Here is a 22,938-nt window from a genome sequence, read left to right as displayed (position 1 = left end):
TATTTTTGGGACAGAGAGAGACAGAGCATGAACGGGGGAGGGGCAGAGAGAGAGGGAGACACAGAATCGGAAACAGGCTCCAGGCTCTGAGCCATCAGCCCAGAGCCTGACGCAGGGCTCGAACTCACGGACCGCGAGATCACGACCTGGCTGAAGTCGGACGCTTAACCGACTGCGCCACCCAGGCGCCCCAAAACCAGGCCATTTTAAAGGTAATTCTGAGGGGCACCTGGGTGGCTCAATTGGCTAAGTGTCCAACTCTTGATTTTGGCTCAAGTCATGATCTCAGGGTAGTGAGATTGAGCCCTGCGTCTGGCTCCATGCTAAATGTGGAGCCTGCTTAAGATTCTCTCTCTCTCCTCTGCCTTACCCTGCTCTTGCTCTCTCTCTCTAAAAAGAAGAAGAAGAAGAAGAAGAAGAAGAAGAAGAAGAAGAAGAAAGAAAGAAAGAAAGAAAGAAAGAAAGAAAGAAAGAAAGAAAGAAAGAAAGAAAGAAAGAAAAAGGTAATTCTGACCATTCAAGATATTTGTATGTTCACTCTCAGGCTGTGTTCCTATCATACCCAAAGGAAAATGTTCTTTCCTTTTTTTAAATGGTTTATATTTTTATCATAAGGGTACTATTTAATTGTAGAAAACATGAAAAAATATAGAAATGAAAGTAAGGAAAATAAAATAAATCACTTCCATTCTCACCACTGACAATAACTTGAATAGTATGCCTTTAAGAGCTATGCCATAATACAATTTACTCTTGGTTTTTGCCATGTTCGTATCATAATTAATTCTTCCATGCATATACTTTCGTAAATATCCTTCATTTCTTATCATATATCCTTTTTAAAGGAATTTATATTTTATGAGTAACACCATTACTATACATATAAATATGATCAGGAGACTGTATCAAGGCCAGTACCCCAGTTATATCATGCTACAGCTTTGTATTTGTACATACACGTACAAGATGGTTCATCTATCCTCGTGCATAGCGCTCACGAGCATTCCTGTTCCTCGTTTTGGTTATCACTCTGCATCCGTGGTCATGTAGGAGGTCGGGCTCCCCAATATCTGTTCTAATCCCAGAGGCACCCAGGAATATCTCTAGTGCTGTTACTCAGATCGCTCCACTAAGGGTGTATATTCAAGGAGAGGCAGAGAATCCTTCAATATCTATTTAAGACTTGGAGATTGTCCCTCCCGGACTTCTGTGGGCTTTCCCACACCTCTCAGCTCTGAGAAACATGTGCATTCAACAAACTTCCTTACTATAAAAGGAAGGGGAGAGAAAGCCAAAAAAGCACTTGCAGAGGGTTCAATTCTGCAGCCCCTGCTCAGTCTCCATTAGTGGGGAAAGTCTCATTTTTTTTGGCTCCGTCTGTGCAAGTCCGTAATGGATTTTCCTGGGCAGGAGGTCATAGACCTGACATTTCAGAAAGGCTCCAAAGAAGAATTCACTGGAAAGAACACCCTGCATAACTCAAGCAACAACAAAAAGAGTGCATGATTATATATTTCTCAGTCTTCAGCATGATTGTGCCACAGAAGGGCAATAGTCTTTCTCAGACTAAAAGAGGTAAAATAGGAAACTCTGCATGCACAAAAGCAAGTGTGCTATTCCTTCCATTGAAGGAGAGGTTTTTAGCATCTAGCGTAGCACCTGGCAGGCCCTGGAAGCGAGAATCCTTTCGGTGGAAAATCCTTTCTAGTTGAAATGCTTTACTTGCACTGCTAATGTGACAGCCTTGTCTGGAAACTACCTAGGTTTTTTGTTGTTGTTGTTGTTTTTCCCCACACTTCACTGAATTGCACTTCATCTGTATTTTTCCTGCTGCATATCAATGGATCCTTCTGTGGTGGAGAGGGATGGAAGGAGAAGAGAGCTGACAGATTGAAGAGATGCTGTTTTCCCTCCTGTCTGTAGCTGTCTTCTCATTCAGGGTTTGATTCTCTATGAAATCAGAAGTGAAACTCTGCCCTTGGCAAAAAGGAGCCGAAACTCTCGCCAGGATACACCGTGGTTGGCATCCACTGGTGGAAATTCAAGGCCAGCTCATCAGTTTCCTCCCACAGAGCCGGGGCAGATATTCAAACAGATTGGTGCCAGGCTAATTTAAGACATGATAGGAAACAGATTTGAGCAAGCCAGAATTATTTTTTTTTAATTTTCTTAGACGAGAAATAAAAACAAAAAGTTAGGATGTTATTGGGAGCACATACAATGAGAGGAGACCGGTACATCGAAGGTAGCTTCAGTAACTCTAGAAATGGAGGCTGTCAGAAGAAAGAGTTCAGGTCTTTATACTGTCAGTGCTCATGTCAGGAGGGCACCAAAGTCAACGTATCCACCAACGGGAAAGCAAGCAGATTTGCTAAGAATGGGGCTATTTTCAAGGAACAAGGGGTTTCTGCTCAAGAAGCATATTTTTCCTTCGTGACAGCTATGAATGCTGCCGCCATCGCTGTGCTAAAGAGGGCAGAAAGGGCAGCATGCTGTGTTTCCATTTGGGTCTGAACACAAGATCACAGGAAGAAGACCTCTGCACCAATCCTTCAGAGTTGTTTAACACAAACACTTTACAGACAGTCCCTGACTTACAATGGTTTGACTTAGATTTTTCTGGTGCAAAAGTAAAACACATTCAGTAGAAAACCGTACTTCGAATTTCGAATTTGATCTTGTCCCAGGCTAGTGATATGTGGTATGATACTCTTGACCTTTGGCAGCGCCGTGAGCCATAGCTCTTGGTCAGCCCTGCCTGCGATCATGGGGGTAACAACCCATATGCTTAAGACCCTTCTGTACCCAGACAACCATTCTGTTGTTCACTTTCAGTACAGTATTCAACGCATTACGTGGGATATTCCACACTTTATTATAAAATAGGCTTTGTGTTAGGTGATTTTGCCCAACTATAGGCTAATGTAAGTGTTCTGAACACATTTAAGGTGGGCTAGGCTAAGCTATGACATTGGGTTCGTTAGGTATATTAAACACATTTTCGACTTAACGATATTTTCAACTTATGACAGGTTTATTGAGATGTAAACCCATTGTGAGTCGAGGAAATCTGTAGAATTAAAGAAAGGCAATAACTCTATCTGACACACTCACCTCTGTTTATTGCACTTCCCCTCTGTATCATATTCTTTTTCATTTCCAAAGACCAGGGCTTGCTTCCGGAAATGTAGATTCTCATAAAGTTCACTTTGATTCAACAACAATTCTGGCTAGTATTGTTTTCAAATTTTGTGTTCCAAAACCAACAATATTGCTTCAAAATTACATGACATCTTTTCTTGAATGTTCTTAAAATAGCTTCTAGACATTACCTCATGAAACCAACACCATCAAAAATCGTTGATAAAGGCAAAAGTGGGGGTACCAACAACTCTCCCCCTTCACCTGCCTCATGACATTGTGGACTGAAGCCTGAGATGGAGGTGGGCAGTCTCTCTCTTCCATTTTCCACGTGACTTGAAAGTGTCACCTAAGTGTTCTAAAGCTCATGCTTCTCATCTGAAAAATACGGCGGCTGAGCCAAATGATTATCCCAGAACTTTCCAGTCCTGTGCGTCTGTAAAATTTTAAAAAGAGGAAAGGTTCTCATTAAGAGAAGTTGAACACTGACTTGCTATACCATTAAGGAGTGGGTTTAACTTGGGGTGCCTGGGTGGCTCAGTCAAACATCTGACTCGATTTTGGCTCAGGCCATGATCTCACAGTTAATGAGTTTCAGCCCTGCATCGGGCTCTGCACTGACAGCGTGGAGCCTGCTTGAGACCCTCTCTCTCCCTCTCTCTCTCCTCCTCCCCTGCATGCACATGCTCTCCCTCTCTCTTAAAATAAATAAATACACTTTAAAAACAAAGGGGGTTTTAACTTTAAAATCAAGCTTTATTTCCTCGAAGGGAAAATGAATATACTAGGCCCGGTTTATGTGCCACCCAGATCCACTCATTCTCACCTATTTTCCAGAGCCTGGCTTTGGAAGGCCAACCAGGAAGGGCCTAGCAGCCTCCTACCCATTCTTGCAGCCTTAAGACCTGGTAGCTGATGCTGGAGTTATCACCACAGCTGAGAAGCTTTAACAGACACAGCTAACTGAGGAAGACAGACACTGTGACCACACAATGCCTGGATTGGGCCTTCGGAAGCTCCAGTGGCTTCCTGGAGGCGGTATTGATGCCACTTGACTTGTGGGGAAATTGACACAATGGATGAACTCTGACCAATGGGAGACAAGAAACGAGAGACCATATGTGCTTAAGTTGTTTCCCTCCTCCTGCTCCCCCCCCCCCCCACCCCAGACTGTTCCAAATGCAATTACTTTTGTATAGTATCTCTGGAGATGTCTGCTCAAGACTGAGCAGCTAATGTGTTTGCAGTGAAGCTCTGCCTAGCTTGGTCATGAACTTCCCTGTGATGGCTCTTCCTCCTTCCCTGCATTATTTCTCTTTTTCCGCTGGGATTTCGGCCGAGTGTTAACATAACAACATTTTGCCTGTTGTTTGCCTGTTTGCCAGGTCCTGTTTTCTAAGGAATCCAGGCCAAGACAGTGGTACACGGAGTGCCCTTAGAAAGCAGACCTTCAGGATAGAATTCTGGGCCCCCATATATGGTGGTAAACTGGGCGTCACTCATCCCTGGAATGCACTGATGTCACAGTTGCTAAAATGTTCACCTGGGTTTAATTGGCAAGATATTGGTACGTCACGTGGCTGCTGTCCTTCATCAGTAAAGGAGAAAAGATAATTATAAGGATTGTCTTGTGGGATGGCTGCTTTTGATGGCACTGGAAGATTTGCAAAAAAGGAATTAACAGGCTCAGAGAAGCTAATTGCCCACTTAAAGCATGCTGTGAAAGCCAAAGGGCTTCTACGCAGCTTGTCTCCTGCAGATGCAAGAAAGACAAGGAAGAAAATCATGTCCAGGATCACATGTTCTGGGTGGCAAACCTACAAAGGAGACAAAATGCACAGCCTCCAAACGCTCCCATGTCAAAGTGAGAGCCCTAATAGGGAAGGAGCAGGAGACTGAGACCTGGAATGAGCGCATATGGGTAGACAAGCCTGATCATTGTGAAGGTCCAAGAGTCCCGGCCCCTCCCAGCTAGCAGAAACAGCCCTTTCTCCTTCCCCAGAAGAGAAGGACTTCTACTTGTCCTGAGACATTTCAGTGATCTCATCTGAAGTCTTATATGAGGACACTTGTGCTCCTCAAGATCTGCCCCGTTGGCCAGGGGAATGCCTTGATTCACACGGACCGCTGGTGATGGAAGATCAGGACGTTCCTAGCAGTGAGATGGATGGACAACCCGCTAGAATGTCGGATTCTCTCTCTCATTTTATCTAATTATACTTATGTACAGAGGAAGGGCCAATTTCCATGTTGCCCAGAGGAAGAAGGGACCTGTAGCAAGTTCAGGCTGCAGTGAAAGCTGTCCTGCCACGCAAGCCATATGACTCATCTGGTTTGAAAGTTCTAAAGGTGTCTGTGGGTAAGAATATTGCATATAACTTCTTAAAAGCCTCATTAGAAGAATCATAAAACAGATACTTAAAGATTTGGGAGTAAAGGCCATATCTTTTGTGGGAGAGAACAAGTCCCTACTTAGATAGCATGACAGTTTTCACAAATAAAAATTTAGTCCTCATCATGGAATACCAAATGACTATGAAATAGAGCTGCCCATCGTGAGCTGAGTGTTATCAGATCCACCAAGTCTAAGGCCACATGGGTATGACAGTAGTCCATTCCAAAATGGAAGGGGTACATTCAGGATTAGACTGAAGTCAGTCCAGAACACCTGAGTAAATTATATAGACAAGTGGCCCAGGTTCGTTTCCCCTAACTCTGTTGTACCATTACCTTTCCTTTAATCTACATCTATGGCATCACTGGGGATTCCCTGTGGCCAACTGACAGAGGTAGGAAGAACTTGGATACGGTTCACAAAATATGTAGGTGTAATATGTTGGCCCTAGCCAGGACTGAGCCACTACCGTACAAAAGCCCTCCTCGAGACTGCCCCAGAAGGCAAGTGGTTAAAAGAAATCTTCCCGGGGCGCCTGGGTGGCGCAGTCGGTTAAGCGTCCGACTTCAGCCAGGTCACGATCTCACGGTCCGTGAGTTCGAGCCCCGCATCGGGCTCTGGGCTGATGGCTCAGAGCCTGGAGCCTGTTTCTGATTCTGTGTCTCCCTCTCTCTCTGCCCCTCCCCCGTTCATGCTCTGTCTCTCTCTGTCCCAAAAATAAATAAACGTTGAAAAAAAAAATTTAAAAAAAAAAGAAATCTTCCCACTGGGCAGATTTAAGAGCAATACACTTGATTATCCATTTCATATTGAAGGAGAAGTAGCCTGAGGAAAGGATATATCCTGACTCCTGATCAGTGGGAAATGATTTGATAAGATGATCAGTACTTACAAGGAACAAGGCACAGAGACATGAGACAAGAATGGCCAGCAGAAATGTATGCACATAGGCTAATGGGAGTGAACACAGTACATGCAGATCTTTTATCACATATTAAAACCTACTAGAGATCAACTATCTTCTATAAAGCTTTCAACAACCAAGTAGACAATGAATTGGTTAGCTGCTTATTGAGTCATCTAGTGCTTTTGTTTGCCATGGGGCCATGAAGCCATGGTGCCACAGATGGAAACTAAGCATGGATCAAAACCCATGGGCTCCCTCTCACTAAGGCGGATCTAGCTCCTGCTGCTACTGAATTCTCTACTTCCAGGATCAGAGAATGACGTTGAGCATTTGACACGGCCTCGGTCTTGGAAAGACCTGCCAGTCAGCTAGTAGCAGGTCAGTTACATCAGATCCCTTAGTAAAATTAGTGATTCATACTTACCTTAAATGATACTCTGGAGACAGGTTTGCCTTCCTGCCCACAGTAACTCTGCAAACACTACCATCTAAGGACGTACAAAATGTCTGACCTACTCACAGATAAATGGCATTTGCTCAGAGTAAAGGACTTATTAAAGGATCTCCCTACACAGCAAAGGAAGTGTAATACCAGGCTCATGACTGTGTAGTTCACTAGTTTTAGCATGTATTTCATCGCTCAGAAGCATCCACCTTAATAGAATAGTGGAATGGCCTGTAGAAGTCTCAGCTAAGGTGCCAGCAAAGGGACAACACCTTGTGGGCTTGGAGTATTGTCCTTCCTGGTGTAATTGATCAGATAGATACATAGATGATAGATAGATAGATAGATAGATAGATTGTCAACCCGTATGAAATAGGATTAACTCTGTTTCACCACAAATCCAAGTGACTCACAGATACAATTGCAGAATTTGAGACTCTCGTCTCCACAAACTTAGTCTCTGCTAGTTTAGAGGTCTTAGATCTCAGGGCAGGAACTCTTCTGCCATAAGTTTCACTGAACTGGGGGCTACAACTGCCATCTGGCCACTTTGGGCTCCCTATGTCAGTGAACCTACAGGCAACAAAAGGAGTTCCTATGCTGGAAGGCATGATCGATGATGATTCCCTTGAAGAATAAGGGCTGCTGCTACACACAGGTGTATCTATCTAGAACCCAGGGGATCCCCTGGGGCTTCTCTTGGTCTTCTCTTATTACTGAGTCTAATAATCTCTATTAACGGAAGTTGCATCAAGAATGATTAAATAAGACTAACAACTCAGGGCTGAAACCCCTCAGGGGTGAAGGTTTCTGTCACCACATGGGGCATGCAACTGAACCAGATCAAAATGTTTGTCAAAGGTAAGGAAAATCTAGAATGGGTGTTAAGGGCACCGTGACTCACCAGTATCTGTGCTGCCCTGGGATCAGCTGCAGCCGCAAAGGCTGTAGCTTGATTTGCTAACCTTCGTTAAGCCTTTTAAGGGATTGCAATGGGCCATTACCTTAAAGACCTGAACTTGTATTTTTTTCCTTATGGGAAAAGTAAGAACTTATTATCATATGGTTAATAAAGTCAGGATATCAGATCTTAGCAGCCCAAGAAAAGGATCATGACAGCCTCTCCTTCTTTGGGCTGCGTGTGAAATGACAGCTACCATGTTGCCATCATCACTCACACCCTCAGACTCTGTCACAATGCTTACCGTCATCGAGGGAAGAATCAAGGTGTTTCAATGAAACCAGTCCAAACAGTATTTCATGGTAAAGCATAACTAGGGAAGCACAGATCAGGGGAGGGTGGATACGGGCAGCTGGGAGTAATTCAAGAGCCAGTTCTTGATTCTAACGTTGGTTTAAGAACAGCAAGAAGAGCCTGCACGTGCTGCCCTGAGGGTATAAACTGGCTCAAAGTCTGGAACGTTCTTGATGTGCAGTGGGGCAGATGCTTGCTCAGCAAGTTTTCTCCAAGAAATGCAGTCACTGAGGGAAGAACAGACCTCTTGTTAACAAGATCAGCTGCCTTCGAACCAGGAGGCAGAATAAAGAAAATGAGAAGACCATTGCACAGTTTGTTTGTGTTAAATAAGAACTCAAATGTTTTGTGTGGATATGCATATACACAGAGCCGCACCCCCCCACACACACAGACATCAATGAGTGCTTATATATATATACATATGCATATATATATATATATATCAGGTTGTTGAAATCTGAATTGAAGAAGAGGAAGGACAGACTAGAGCTTTTTTCAGCATTGGAATGTCTCCACTGATAAACCACTGGATTGAGATTCAGATAGCCATGGAAAGGACTGTACTTGGGACTCAGTAAAGACAATAAACCCAGAGTCCAGATTAATTCAGTCTATGTGACAAGTCAAGTTTCAGTGACCTAAGCTGGGTGTCTATAAAGGATCTCCCTACACAGCACCCCCACAGTTTTTGCTTAGGTAGTAGGTTAGTTTTGTATTCAAAATACAAAGATGTGTGATGAGCTATGGGAGGACTCAATAAATACTTATGGAATGAAGAATAGTTGCTACAAGATTTTAGGGCAATGCTAGAAAATACCTCTGAATTTATAAAGGTTCAAACAAACAACATTATCAGGTTATTAGTTTCTAGTAATTGTAAAACTAATTACTTGGAAAAGATGACTTAAATGGTGCGTTAACAGTACATTGTTAGGGGTCTCCAGAGAAACAAAACCAATAGGGTGTGTGTGTGTGTGTGTGTGTGTGTGTGTGTGTGTGTGAGAGAGAGAGAGAGAAAGACAGAGAGACAGAGAGACAGAGAGAGAGAGATAATTCTTTTAAGGAATTGGCTCACACAACTGTGGAGATAGAAGTTCAAAATCTGCGGGGTAGGCTGGCAGGGTAGAGACCCAAGGGAGAATTGCAATTTGAGTCCAAGGGCAGTATGTTGGCAAAATTTCTTTTTTATCAGAGGGTATATGTCCTTTTTATTTTTAAGGCCTTCAACTGATTGGACGAGGCCCACCCCCACTAGGGAGAGTAGTATGCTTTACTCAAAGCCTATGAATTTAAATGTTAATCTCATCCAAAAAAGCTTCGTGAAAACATCTAGAACAATGTTTGACCAAATATATGGATTCTGTGACCTAGACAAGTGGACACATGAAATTAACCATCACCAATAATAAGTGAATATTCAAGCATATTTAATTGGATTATAGTTATTTCTTTTCATTGAGACAATGAATGTATTTGTTGAGTTCGCAAGACAAATGTTTTGACTTGGTTGTTAAAGAGCACATTTAATATACATAAATGTAATTTGTTCTCTGTGAACTCCAAAGCAGTATCTGGCCCTAAGTGTGGTCAGTTAACACTTAAAGTTTTGTGGTATGGTGGGTTTAGAAGGTGGCCAATTTGTCTTGTTTTCCTAGGACTCTTTCAGTTTGGGTGCTAAAATTCCACTCCTTCAGAGACTCCTCAGGACACCAGTCACCATAGGGTGCTGTGCTTAAAACTTCTTTACTTCCCAAAAGGAACAAGGATTTAGGGGTGGCTTGTGCTGGCCACATAAAATAATTTACATTTAAACATGTGTGAATTACTTTAGCATGCTTCCTCCTTGAGAAGAATCCTAAAACAAGCAAAGAGGACCAGCAATGGGACATTGCCCTGGGTGACTTTATCATGTGCTGTGGCTAACTGGGGACTTCACCAAGGACAGTATTGGTGAGTTCTCATCCAAAACAGGATTTAAGCTCACTGTTTGTTTCTGTGGCTCTGAGAAAAGATGGCTGTCCTAGTAGTGGGCACTAAACCAGGTCCATGATTGGTTCTGCCCTCGTCTAGGTCATAGGAGCACCCGTGACAACACAGGAGTGGGTCTACCAGGTGGCCAGAGCCTTCCCGCACAGCCACACCATTCCACCTTGGCAAAGGTACACTCTGTCACCCGCACATGATATTTGATGGCTTCCTGGATCCACAGGCTTGAATGGTATGTAGAAAAATGTTCAAGATTCTAGAAATTGTTGTGGGCTATAGGCTAGAGTCATGGAGTTCGTGAATTTAGGGAAAGTAGTTGACAGGGGAGATGGAAGGACGCTGGCTCCTCATTGATCTCCCTCTTCCAAGTACCCTGCACAACTTCCCTTTTATTTACTTACTTTGCATTCTGGGTATACACACCAAGTTTTGCTTAATGAAAATATTTTCTATATTGCTAGGGTGTTTGAAAAGACCAAAAATATGAGATTCAGAGTATTTATAACATTTACCCATACAGATATGATTATGACTATTTTAAACCATTTGAGGGCTGAAATGACCCCATTATGCAATATCTTATACATATAAACATTTTTTTTCTTTCATTTCTAAATACAGCATTCCTCCCCTCTCTTTTTTACACTTTAAGGCTGAGAACTTGGTCAGATTCCAGCTCTGCTGTTTTCTAGCTTTGTGACTGTGACAAGTAGATTTAAGCTACTTGAGCCTCTGTTTCCAGGTGTATAACATGAGTGTAAAAATCCTGACGTTCTGAGTTCTGGGAGGATGAAAGGAAGTAATGTACATAAAGTGCCTGGCATGTAGTTGCTTGATAAATGGTAGCTAGTGTTCTACTAAACTGACCATGAAGCTTCACAATGGAGCCCTTGCATACCTCTCCAGTCTAGTTTCTCACGGCCCCCTTATAGTGCACCCCATTCTGGATTGACTATCTCTACAAGTTCTGCCAGGAACGTAACAGACTTCCAGGACAAAGAAATTAAGGAGTTTTGTGAGCTTTTTACCATGTGTCTAGGAAGGGTGGCCACGGACGCTTGAAGTACGAATTTATAATGCCATTCTGCACAAAAATCTCTTTGCTTTGAATACACTATTCTCATCTGCCTGTGGTCCCATTTCTCATCTTCTTCAGCAGACAAATTGCTAGTGTTCCCCCAAGCTTCAACTTAGGAGTCACCTCCTTATCCCATACTCCTCCCATCGAGACTAGGGGCCCCTCCTCTGCATCCTACCACAGAACCCATGGGAAGTCACTGCAAATGCATGCTTTCACATTTTACCCCTCGCAAGACCAATTTAGCAAACACATTTCATGGCGTCTGTATGACCACAGACTATTCTAAGAGGCTCTCCCTACTCACAACCCCTGGATGGCCATGTTTGCATGGTGTGACCCTCCAGGCCACTCCACCGACCCCTCCAGTTGAAACTGGAATCGTTAAGAGCCCCTGACCCAAGGTCTGTGCTATGAATTATGATTCATGACCTGTCACGTACGGCAGTGGATTCAGTCCTATTTGTACATCAGCATCACCAGTGGAACTTTAAAGCAAATGCACATGCTATGCATTATATCTCTAAAGATTCTGATTCAGTGGGCCAAGGGTGGACCCATGCACTGGTACTTTTTTTAAGCCCTTTAGGTGGTTCTGAGAAGCATCCAGGACAAAAGACTCTCTGGGCTAGCATAGAAAGAAGAACTGGTCTAATTAGATTCTATTGCAAATTTGAACGAAGAAAAATGGAATGAACTTTATAATGAGCAGTGCAATGGAAAGTGACAGAATTTAATTGGACTGAACAGGGTTATGCAATGTCAAAGGGACTTGTCATCTGAAGTTACCAAGGAGCAGAGCACATGTGGATAGTAAAGAAGTTGGTCGTTACAGAGGAGAGCAGAGCTGATATGCAGAGAGAAGCCGGCACCACAAGAGAACGAAAGACAAAGACAGAGATGGAATATCACAGGGAACAACAGGAGTAGACAAAGAGATGGAACAGAGGTGGAGAAAGAGAGAGGACTGGGAGAGACAAACAGGCAGAGAGAGCGTGTGTGAGTGAGAGAGAAGCCCCTTTCAGAATGGCCGTCATCAGCTTACTCCCCCAAACTAGAAACCTCTGTGGATTTCTCACTCATCGACATCCAATCTCTGCCTCAAAAACAATCTCTGAAGTGGCTTTTTCCCTTCTCATCCTGTTGCCACTGCCTTATTCCCAGCCCTCATGAGCACTTGCTGAGACTACAGCAAAACCCTCAACCTGGCCTCTCTCCCTCTAAAACCCACCCGCCTGGGTCTATTCTCAACACTATGGCTATTCACCCCACCTCTTCCTCTCTGTATGAAACCACAGGCCTTCCTGATCTGGCCAACCTGCCTTGCCACCTCTACGAGGACCACCCCGCCCCCGAAGATCTCATACCCCTTCCGAGCAGATCAGCCCCTCGTCTTTGTACATGTGGTTCCCTCTTTTGTTTGTAGCAATCTCACACTCAGCCTTCAAAACCTAGCTCAAAAATCACCTCCCTGGTGCCTTTTCACCTCCTTCAAACATGGTTAGCTTATTACAAAGCTCCTACCTTCCCCATTAGACCGCGAGCTCTTTGAAGACAAGGACTCTTTCCCACTGATCTCGGAGGCACTCAGTGGGTGTGTTGTCAGTGAATTTGAGGAGTGGCATGTAATGGGTGAGCAACAGCTACAGAACCGGGGCGTCCCGGGCAGGTGGGCCAGCCCTGGGTAGGTCTCTGCATCCCCACACTCTGCTCCCAGATTGTCAGTGTCTTGTCTTCGGCCACATTTATATCCACAGAGCCTCTAAAGGCTCCAATCAGGTTTTTCCCAAAGCTCCATGGAAACCTCAGCAGAGGCTTCTGGAGGTGATGGTTGTGGGCTGCAAAGACGACAGATGGGCTGAAGCAGCCACTCGTCCATGTAGGTATTTGGACTGCCCAGATGCACATAAGAACAATCTCCTTCCTTTTTATTTGGAATCCTAAGAAAATGCCTAGATATGGAAACTTAATTTTGAAAAGGGAGAAGACAGAAGTGTGAATTAACTTATTCTCCATGACCTGAACCACTTATAGCCTCCAACAAAGCTTGCGGGGGGAAATTCTGAGTACAATCAATGTTGAAACTATCCTCCTGATGCAGAAATGAATATACATAGAGCAATTTCTGACCAGCAAATTTTGTATAAATATGTAAAATCTATTTTGCATATTTTGTCCCTGTTGACAGTGATGACCAACGGAACAAGATTTTCGCTCGCTAGAGGAAATGCAGTAGCATGCATCAGGAAAATTAACTTGGAAATTTCTAGTGGATAAGCATGATTTTGGGGCCTAGTGAATGTCAATTCGAGAACTCTCATGAGTCCTAGTTCTTCCACTGGCTGAAAAAAAAAAAACCTTAAAATCTTGAATTATGTGCTAAACATTTTCATTTTGCTCATAACTCCCTTGAGTCGCTTGGCATTTAATGGAAAATGAGTAGGAAGGGGAAGATCTCTGCCAGCTGAAAGGACAGAGGCTAGTCTGGGCAGAGTGTTTTGTAGGGTGCAGATCTGAGTGTAAGCCAACTATTTTAAAAGGCTTCGTTCTTGTATGCTAGCACATGACCTCTCCAGAAGGGTGAGGAGATGCCAGAGGTACATATTTACCATCTGGAGTGAACCACGCAATTCATCTAGAAACCTGCCTCACCATGAACTTGAAATTAATCACAGTGATGAACAAGGAGAACATGCTGGGTCAGAAAGGTCAGTTTCATTTGATAAGAAAGGAACACGTGGCCTAGCTGGCAATGTGCTGACATTCATTACCTTCAGGAAAACTCTACACAGCCTCTCCCTCTGGAGAGGACTCCTGGGAAAGAAAAGGGCTCCCTCTGAGGCCATAAAAATGAGAACCCCTTCAAAGCCATTGGCTTTTGATGGTGTCCAGAATCACAATGATCAGGGGCACCTGGGTGGCTCAGTTGGTTGAGCATCTGACTTCAGCTCAGGTCATGATCTCCCGGTTTGTGGGTTTGAGCCCCATGCCTGGCTCTGTGCTGACAGCTCAGAGCCTGAAGCCTGCTTCGGATTCTGTTTCCCTCTCTCTTTGCCTCTCTCTCTCTCAAAAATAAATAAATATATTTTTTTTTAATTTTAAAAAAGAATCACGATGATCATAACTCCATCCGATGTTTCTCTTTTTTGTCCTGAAAGGGAAAACATCTCTCCATCCACGCCTATGAGGTTTCCTGTGTTTGCTCAAATCATGTCAGAAATAGAACATCTAGTTAGTAATCAAGCACCAGTTGGAGCTGTTTACTACTGAACGCATGGTTTTAATTTTGAAACTCTCACTCCATTGTTCTTTAGCACTGTGAAGGGCTTAGAACTCAACTAACTACATCTCCCACTTTGGCTTGGGAAACCAAGAACAGATCTGGCTTCAACTCCAAGCAGGCTAGAGCCAATTTTGTTGGGTTTTGGTGGCTGCTGTTACTTGTTTTTGAAAGAGACATGGACAGAAAAGAGCAGCCACGGGGATGGTGTTTGAAGTCTGCTTTTGGTGTTTGGGGAAATAGGTACCTATCACTAGAAAAGGCATTTCCTTCCAAATGTCAAAGAATTCTTCACTGTTTCAACTTAGCTCTCGAAACTGAAATGTTTGGGGAGTCGAAATCTGTTAAGCAATCAGAATTCAGTGGGTAAGAGAAGAAATGAAGTCATCCAACAGAATTCCTTGCTTAATGAGACTATAATCCATAGTTTTCTCTTGAAGCGATGCAGCCTGGAAATCGGTTTTGTGGACGAGTCTAAGTTCTTGTACTTTTATGCTTCTATGTCTTAGGAACCCTTGTTCCCAAATTTTACTCTCATGTCCCTGAAGGTGACTTTTGAATCTGTGTGCACCGAGGAAATGACATCAAACAGAGATGGGTTAAAATCACCACTTTGCCCCTCAACTGCTGTTTGATTTTGCCTAAGTTACTTGGACCCTCTCACTCTCTGTCTCCTCATCTATAATATGCAGATAGTGATAACTATCTTGCAGGGATTATTTTAAGACCAAATGAGATAATGCTATGTTCCCTATTTGGATAATATACACAACTCCTTTAAAGTAAAATGATTATGTAAAATTCACTGTTTACTTAAATTATTTTTATCATAATGTTACTTAAGTGTGCACATATAAAACTAGACAAAAATTCGTTAAGACATACACCCACCCCTACTTTCCAACACGTACAACACAAATTTTTAAAGTCAAATTAAAATGAAAATATAATCTGTAAAATTCAAATAAACAACATAAATTCAATAGAATGGATGTTTCACTGAGATTAAATGCATTGACAATGTGAATTTGACATAGTTATGCAAAGGTCCGTTTGGGTTCAGTGAGGCTAACGATATCCAGTTCCGTGGCATAAGTGTCCCAGGAGCTCAGCTCCTGGAGAGCTCTCTTGGCCCGTTTGCCATGACATGATGGGTTGTAGGGCCCTTGTCCATCTTTGTCTGAGACGATTGCTTGGGCTAAAGAGTGGTCTCATTTACCCAGCTACCTACAATCCCAGACAGGGTCACAGGGGACCTTAACGGGCCAAGTTCAGCCAGAGGGAGCCTTCATTTTGTTGCTCAGCTGTGAACAGTCTCATAGATACCCATTCTTGAGCGGGCTTAAGAAACCCACTGAAAAGTCTTCAACAGAGGGGGCATATGTTAACTTTATCTTTTAGGAGACTCACTTTGGCAAAAGTTTTGAGGATGGGTTGGAGTGGCTGAGAACAAAGTTAGGGGAGGACAACTGGGCCATAGAAATCCTCCAAATTCATGAGCTTGACATTCAAAACATCACAATGCTCACTGCTCGCTGGCTTTATCTTCTACTTGCTAATATGGAGCTTTAGCTTCTGCTGATGTGCCTTGCTTTACCTTGCCCGAACACAGTGTTTTCTTGTCTATTCACCTTATACTGACACCTTTCTCTTCACTTATGATGTCTTTTCCAAGCCCTTCTCAAAAATCTCAGGGCACCTGGGTGGCTCAGTTGGTTAAGCGTCTGACTCTTGATCTCAGTTCAGGTCTTGATCTCAGGGTTGTGAGTTCAAGCTCCACATTGGCCTCCATGCTGGGTGTGACGCTTACTTAAAAAAAAAAAAATCCCAACCACCATTTAGGGTTTATCTCCACCCAGCCTTCCTTGGTTTGTTCAAATTACCTGATACAAGTCACAAATTACCTGTTTTGAGGTATTTTTGTTCAATGTTAACATTTGTCTCTTCCAGCAATTGGGATCAAATTTGATGGCAGGGACATGTCTTGACCAAGTTGACTTTCCACCTCGTTTTAACTTAATGCAGCTCATTGTTTCTGCTGGTTCTCAGTAATTTACTGAATTAATAGATGAATAAATAAACCTCCCGCTGACTTATCTTACAGACACCTGCATTCAGGTATAAGGAAATTATTTAGTAACAGCTTAAAATGTATTCAAACTGGATGTTTTACATCAAGTTCATAATGAAGCATGAGAGTTCAAGATATATAAGCTTGTCAGAGATCTGTAAATGAGATTTATTTAATGAGTTATTATGCAAAAGAACATATAGAGGAATGAAAAGCCCCAGAAAATGAGTGATGTAGAAACATGCTTGGAAGAATAACAGTTTACTGATTTATGAGAAAAGTAAAAATAGAAGTGAACAGTGAAAAGTCTGAAATAATCTTTTCCCCATATGTTTTGTTTCATGTTTGTTTTGCTTCTGACTGTGAAAAAAACAAAGTTGCAGATAAAAGATAGCACTTTTAGTTGGTAGGAACAGGGTACTAGTTAGCAACATACTGAAACTGTATAAAGCAGTAAGTTAAAAAAAATTGGAAATCTGGGACCTACAGACAAGGGTGGAACCATACTTTAAACTGTAAGTTTAAAAAAAGTTAAAAAGGAGGTGCACCTGGATGGCTCAGTCAGTTAAGCATCCGACTTCAGCTCAGGTTGTGATGTCGTGGTTCATGGGTCGATCTCACGTCAGGCTCTGTGCTGACAGCTCGGAGCCTGGAGCCTGCTTGGGATTCTGTGTCTCCCTCTCTCTCCACTCCTCCTCCACTTGCACTCTATCTCTCAAAAATGAATAAATTAAAAAAAATTTTTTTAAGTTAAAAAGGAGCCAAGTTGTGATGAAAAGAGCTGTTTAAAACATTATTTTTCTTGAATTTTTGTCCTATCTTGTATCAAATTTTCAAAGTAGAGGAAAAAGTAATTGACTTAGTTTGGTAATTTTTAAAATAGAATAGTTAGTACTGATGAGATCATAATCCAAATGCTCCCTGATGCAGCTGTTGTCACTGGGGAGAAACCTCACCAACTGTTCATCATGTTTATTTTCTTACACCTATTAAGGTACCTTTCAAAAACAAGGCATTTAGTAAGTGTTTGGTGAATGAGTGACACATGAATAATTAACAACGTGCAAAGCAGTCACCTGGTGACCGCTCTTTATTCTCAAAGGAACAATCTTCATAGGCCCATGCTTGAAAATGCAATTTTTTACGGGACAGAAAACGGCATGGCATCTTAGATTGTCTTAATCTTGGTTCTAGACCCCTGGCACAAATATGTCCCCAGTTCTGGTCTCTATCTGCATTCCTCTAACCTGGAATTCTCAGTCTTCTCGTGGCCTCTCTGGCTGGGCTGTGGGATTTGCACCACCAGCTCCAGCTCTGACACCCAGCTATAATTTGCCTCTCGTTTGTCAATAGATTAAAATATTAGATTGGCGTGGGGGGAAAACGTAGTTCATGTAAAGTCAATACCTCGTTCTACTCACATCATTCACTGTGGCATTTCTTCCCCTTGCTATAGAACTTGAGTTTACCGGTCTTTAACTTTCAGAACTCAACCTTTTTCCCTTTTATTATACAACCATTTCATGTTGGCTCTTTTCCCAGTGTGCTGGCACTTCCTCAGTCCTCCATGAAATGTTAAAGAGTAACAGATGTAACCCTGCAAAACGTCAACCAATTCAGCGAGTTCACTGTGAAGTAAGTCACACTCCTTGTAACTTTGAATACAGCTTCTTTAAAAACAATCTACTGTCTGTTTGCCATTCTCTTTCTGGGTTCTCTGTCCTTATTTCTAGTCCATAGTGTGGTACTATATTGATTACCAATCAGGCAATAACTGGCTGCTTCTGATAGAAATTCAACTCCCAAGTTGCTTAAGGAAAAAAAAAAAAAAAAGGAACTAGGTGTCCAAGGCTAACTGGGAGGTCCAGGGGTCCAGGGCCATGGATACAACTAGAACCAGGGACACATGTTGTCTTTATTCAGTAACATCTTCCATAGATAGAAGAGGCTACTGAAAGTGGCTTACATGGTCCTTACCAGTCAGCATCCCAAAGAGAGAGCCAGAGAGATTGAGTACCCTGACTGGGGTCCCACCATGGGCCCAAGAGCCTGGGTCACAATGAGGAATAAAACATTGCTGGATGGAGACTTCTATGTTCTTCACAACAAAGCCCAGAGTGAAATCGGAATCTGGCAGCCATTCTGGATAGTTCTAGTCTCCCACCCTCAAATATTACAAAAAATCTACTTTGAGAATCTGAATTACCTATACAGTTGAGCTTAAAACGAAATATACCTAGGAACAAGGTAGACTCTCCAATTAGTATAAAAACCAAAGTCTCAGGGTGAGAAACCACGCATTTCAGCTGTGCTTTTGAATAAACTCAATCAGGTGAATAAGCAAGGCTGAAACAATAGCCCTTTCTGAGCCAGAGTTTACACAATACAGTTCACAGCAAAGGTGATAAACTCTCCAGAGAGGAGGACTCTCCAGGACTTTTCCTCTGTGTTGGCCTTGGCTTGTCAAGGTATTCTCTGTAGTAACCTGACCTTGAGTTTTGCGCAGGCATCATTTACAAGAGTTAATTACCTTCCACCAGACAACATTTACTCTATTGGCTATCTCCAAAGAAAAGAGCAGCACTGTATTGGAACCTTCCATTTAAGGAATCAAGTAGGGCATGGGTGCAGCCAACTAACACAGATTCGGTGCTCGGTCAGTATTGCTAGAGGAGACAACGATGTCAGTGTAGTTCTTAATACTTGGCCATTTGCCTTAAATAGAGTGTTAGGTTCCCTATCTAAGTATTCTGCCCTTTGCTGGGAAGATGAGTTGACTGGATGACTAATTGTTTTTTTTTTCCCCTTTGCCAACCACTGTATGTGATCCATTGTTATCATCATTAAGCAACATCCAGTGGCTTTCTCTGGGAATGGCATACAAAGTTAGAAATACACGGGGAATACAGACTTCCCCTATGATGTCAGCTTTTATTTTAGTTTAAACATTTTGAAAGGATGTCCCAAGTAAGCCAGACATCTTGTTTACAACGGGGCAGTATTTTAGAGTGTGGGCAAGAGGACAATGCGCTTCTGGTCCAAGTTACCACTGTGCAATCACGTCAAGTTTCACGTTACATCTGATACGACCACACATGACCAGCTTTTCCACCCCGAGAGAATCTGCAGATTGAATGTGGCTGAAAAGGGAGTTTGAAAGGATAGCTTTTCAGTACATTACCACGGATGTCAGGATTTGAGAATGGATGTTATTTTGTGTAATGAATGATTATTAATCATTTGTATCATAACAACATTTGTTAAAGATTAATACTTCTCTTGTGATTTCCTTGCAAATTTTTCTACTCCCTGTAGCAAATAAGGTAGTGAATGCAGAGACCTTGCCTTTATATAAAAAGTGGATTGGGTTATTAGAGAACGTTCTCTGAAAAAAGCAGCCAACCAGCCAATAAGCAGTAGTGGCTCTAGAATTTCCAAAAAGAGAGGATTTAAAAGTGGCCACTTATCTGGAGGGGACAGGGAGAGGACTTGTCTTGAAGGTGCATTTGTGTAACAAGTACACCACCTTTACTCTGATGATATATCTTGGGGACTGCTATGGAAAGTGTTATGGAAAGGCAAGAGATCCTTGATACCTTGGCATTACCACTCTGTGTAAACTTGACAACCCTAAATAAATACAGTGCAAAGAAAGGTTTTATCTCAATTGACCAAATTCCTGGCTCAGATCTCACCTAGATATGAATCTAACAATGTCACCATTCAGGTATTCGAGTTAAGCAAAACCCGGAATAAATCTCTGTAATCGTTTGACCTAAGTATTATTGTTCACATTCCCCTCTCCTTCCCCCTACATCCATCCTGCTGTAAAGTACTGTCCCATACCCTCGCCAGAGCCACAGAGCAAGGTCGTGGGGCCTAGTTTATTAATTCTGTAAACACCATGATATTTCAGGGTCAAGGCCATTACACAATCCCGAATGAGAAAAGCCTAGAGAATAACATTCATCTGTTTTACATGTGAAGGAAACTCAGAAGCCTTCATTTTTTATCTCCCTGCCAGTTGGTTTCCCTGTGAGAAGAGTACCCTCTGGTGCTCAGTTAAGGTTCTAGCCTTCAAACTAAGGAAAAGAAAACCTTTACAACTTGACCAATATAGACAGCTTTATGTGATAGGACTGGCTGTCCTTAAAATAGCACTTTTCCATTAAAAACTGTGTTGTTAGTTTTGTGTTAGACTTTCCCCCTTTGCTCTAATAGAGTATAAAACTAAGCAGGAACTTGGTAGTCCACACAGAAGGATCGACCCAGGCAGTAGCCGAAAAGGTAAGACATGCATTTATTGCCCCTTCATCAGCAACGATTTGAGAAGTCGAACAATTCTTCAGAGAAAGAAGATAGCAATTCTTCACTTTTTACAAAATTTTTTCAAATGTTTATTTTTTTGAGACAGAGAAAGACAGCGTGAGTCGGGGAGGGGCAGAGAGAGGGAGACAAAGAATCTGAAGCAGGCTCCAGGCTCTAAGCTGTCAGCACACAGCCCGACGCGGGGCTCAAACCCACGAACCGTGACATCATGACCTGAGCCGGTCAGGCACTTAACTGACTAAGCAACCCCGGAGCCCCAGCAATTCTTCATTTTTGACTGCACAGTCCTTGATAATTTCTATATATGTAAGAAAGAATGATTCACCCTTCCAATGACATTTTTTTCACAAATCATTTATTTGTTACAGGTGGTTATTTGCTTTGGGGATTTTTTTTTTTCTTGTAGCAAGGATTTCCAAGCTGGTGAAGATCTTATAGAGGCTTTTTCCGTAGAGATGAGTAATAAAAACCCTCAGAGTTTCCAGACAGGGATACTAGTATGAAATGTGGGTGATAAAACTGAACATGAGCCTATTGTTCCAACCAGTTAAGTCTGCATTGGGTTGCCTCATCCTTTTAAGAAGATCAAACTGACGAAATGAGGAGAGAAAAGGAAGTAGTTGTTGTGGTTTATGGCTTCCAAAATATTTGCATTCATCCTGTCTTGATATATAGAGTAATGTCTGCCTTGGTTCTCCTCTGTTTCCCCCTTCTCTTTCTCTTCTTTTTTGGGGGAGGTCATGGAGCTAGTGTGTACCATGATTAGAGCTAGGAAATGCAGCTTTATTTTTATTTTATTTTTTGTTTATTTATTTATTTTATTTGAAGGAGAGAAGGGGGGAGAGATGGATAGAGAAAGAGAGAGAGAGACTCTTAGGCTCTAAGCTCAGTGTGGAGCCAGACGCAGGGCTTGATCTCAGGACCCTGGGGTCATGACCTGAGCCGAAATCGAGAGTTGGATGCTCAATGGACTGAGCCACCCAGGCTCCCCGGAAATACTGCTTTACAACAGAGAAAGCGCACCAGTAGCATTCAGGTCTACAGATCTGCATTATCTGTTCGGAACAGTGTAAGTCTACACTGTGCTTTGTGAGATATACATAGAGGGGTATACATTTTAAAAATTATGCCAAAATTGAGATTCCATTTTCCCTAAAAGTCTTGATTTGCAGCTCCTCCTGAAAGATGTTCCAGAGAAAAAAGATTTTCAGGTGCCTGTTAGAAAGGTTCTCCACAAGTCCATTAACTACCTGTTCCAGGAGGCCTTTGAATTTACAGCACTGAATTTAGGGCCATTCTTCATCGGATAACCTTCTGCTAATAGACAGACTACTCAGCGCTGATGTTGAACTTCAGAGGGGTTCTATCCAAAACCCTATCAACTCCAATCTTGCTTACCTACTTTGCTCCTTCAAACTATGAAATTTTATTTTGTCCCTTCCCACTCTTTTTATTCCATAGTAGCCCAGTAAAACAATGTTTGTAGCTCAGAGATGCTGCACCTTGTAACATCTCCACCCACTTTTCCTCACAGTGATTCCAACATGGGAGAATCTAGTCACAGTCATAGACGTACTGTGACTACTCAGAAGGGAGATACTGAAGTTCCCACCTAGGACCTTAAATGTCCCACAAAGCAGCTTAGCATTAGAAAAAAGCGTCCCTTTCTCTCATTGGATGAGGCCGTGCATAGAGGCTCATGTCCTGGGAACTGGAGCAGTTCAGACTTCAGTCCTCACTCATCCTCCCAACCGGGCTCCCTTATGCAATGAACAAATCGAACAACTGTTCCTAAATGTCCTGGTACCAATTAACCTTGTTTATCATGACTTGCCCAAAGCATCTTTTGTCCAGGTTATTTTCCTCACTCTCTGGAAGGCTGCCAGTCTTACCTTCTTTAGGCAGGTAGAACATCCTTGCCCTTTCCCCTGACCGAATACAATTCTTTCATTCTTCACTCTTTCTGTTAACCACATCTCCGTATTTTCAGACTTCTTCGGTTCATTTTAGCCTTTAACTTTTCTGAATTCCTGTGACATTTGTGCTTA

General features: G+C 42.5%; 1 protein-coding gene and 1 long non-coding RNA gene across 7 annotated transcripts in view; one reads left to right on the top strand and one right to left on the bottom strand.

The window, feature by feature from the left end:
• Positions 1–1,783: 1,783 nt before the first annotated feature.
• LOC109496892 overlaps positions 1,784–22,938 on the bottom strand; it is a 31,573-nt gene continuing 10,418 nt past the window's right edge. The window contains exons 5-6 of the long non-coding RNA XR_002744893.2: positions 8,094–8,370; positions 1,784–3,577 (exon numbers count right to left, since the gene is read on the bottom strand). This is a non-coding gene — a long non-coding RNA (uncharacterized LOC109496892). The remainder of the gene's footprint in view (positions 3,578–8,093; positions 8,371–22,938) is intronic.
• STAT4 (signal transducer and activator of transcription 4) overlaps positions 10,215–22,938 on the top strand; it is a 116,034-nt gene continuing 103,310 nt past the window's right edge. For 2 of the 6 annotated variants that reach the window (XM_023259572.2, XM_023259571.2), the window contains exon 1: positions 10,227–10,364. In XM_023259572.2, coding sequence (XP_023115340.1) covers positions 10,336–10,364 — 29 coding nt within the window. In that variant the 5' untranslated portion in view covers positions 10,227–10,335. Of the gene's footprint in view, positions 10,365–13,770; positions 13,919–18,103; positions 18,197–22,938 lie in introns of all 6 variants that reach the window. The other 4 variants (XM_023259578.2, XM_023259577.2, XM_023259574.2 and 1 more) reach the window with 3 other exon arrangements.

The sequence above is a fragment of the Felis catus genome, chromosome C1 (genome assembly GCF_018350175.1).
Source record: "Felis catus isolate Fca126 chromosome C1, F.catus_Fca126_mat1.0, whole genome shotgun sequence".
NCBI lineage: Eukaryota > Metazoa > Chordata > Mammalia > Carnivora > Felidae > Felis > Felis catus.
The sequence above is the reverse complement of the archived record's forward strand: the minus strand, read 5'-3'. Positions and strand labels throughout refer to the sequence as shown.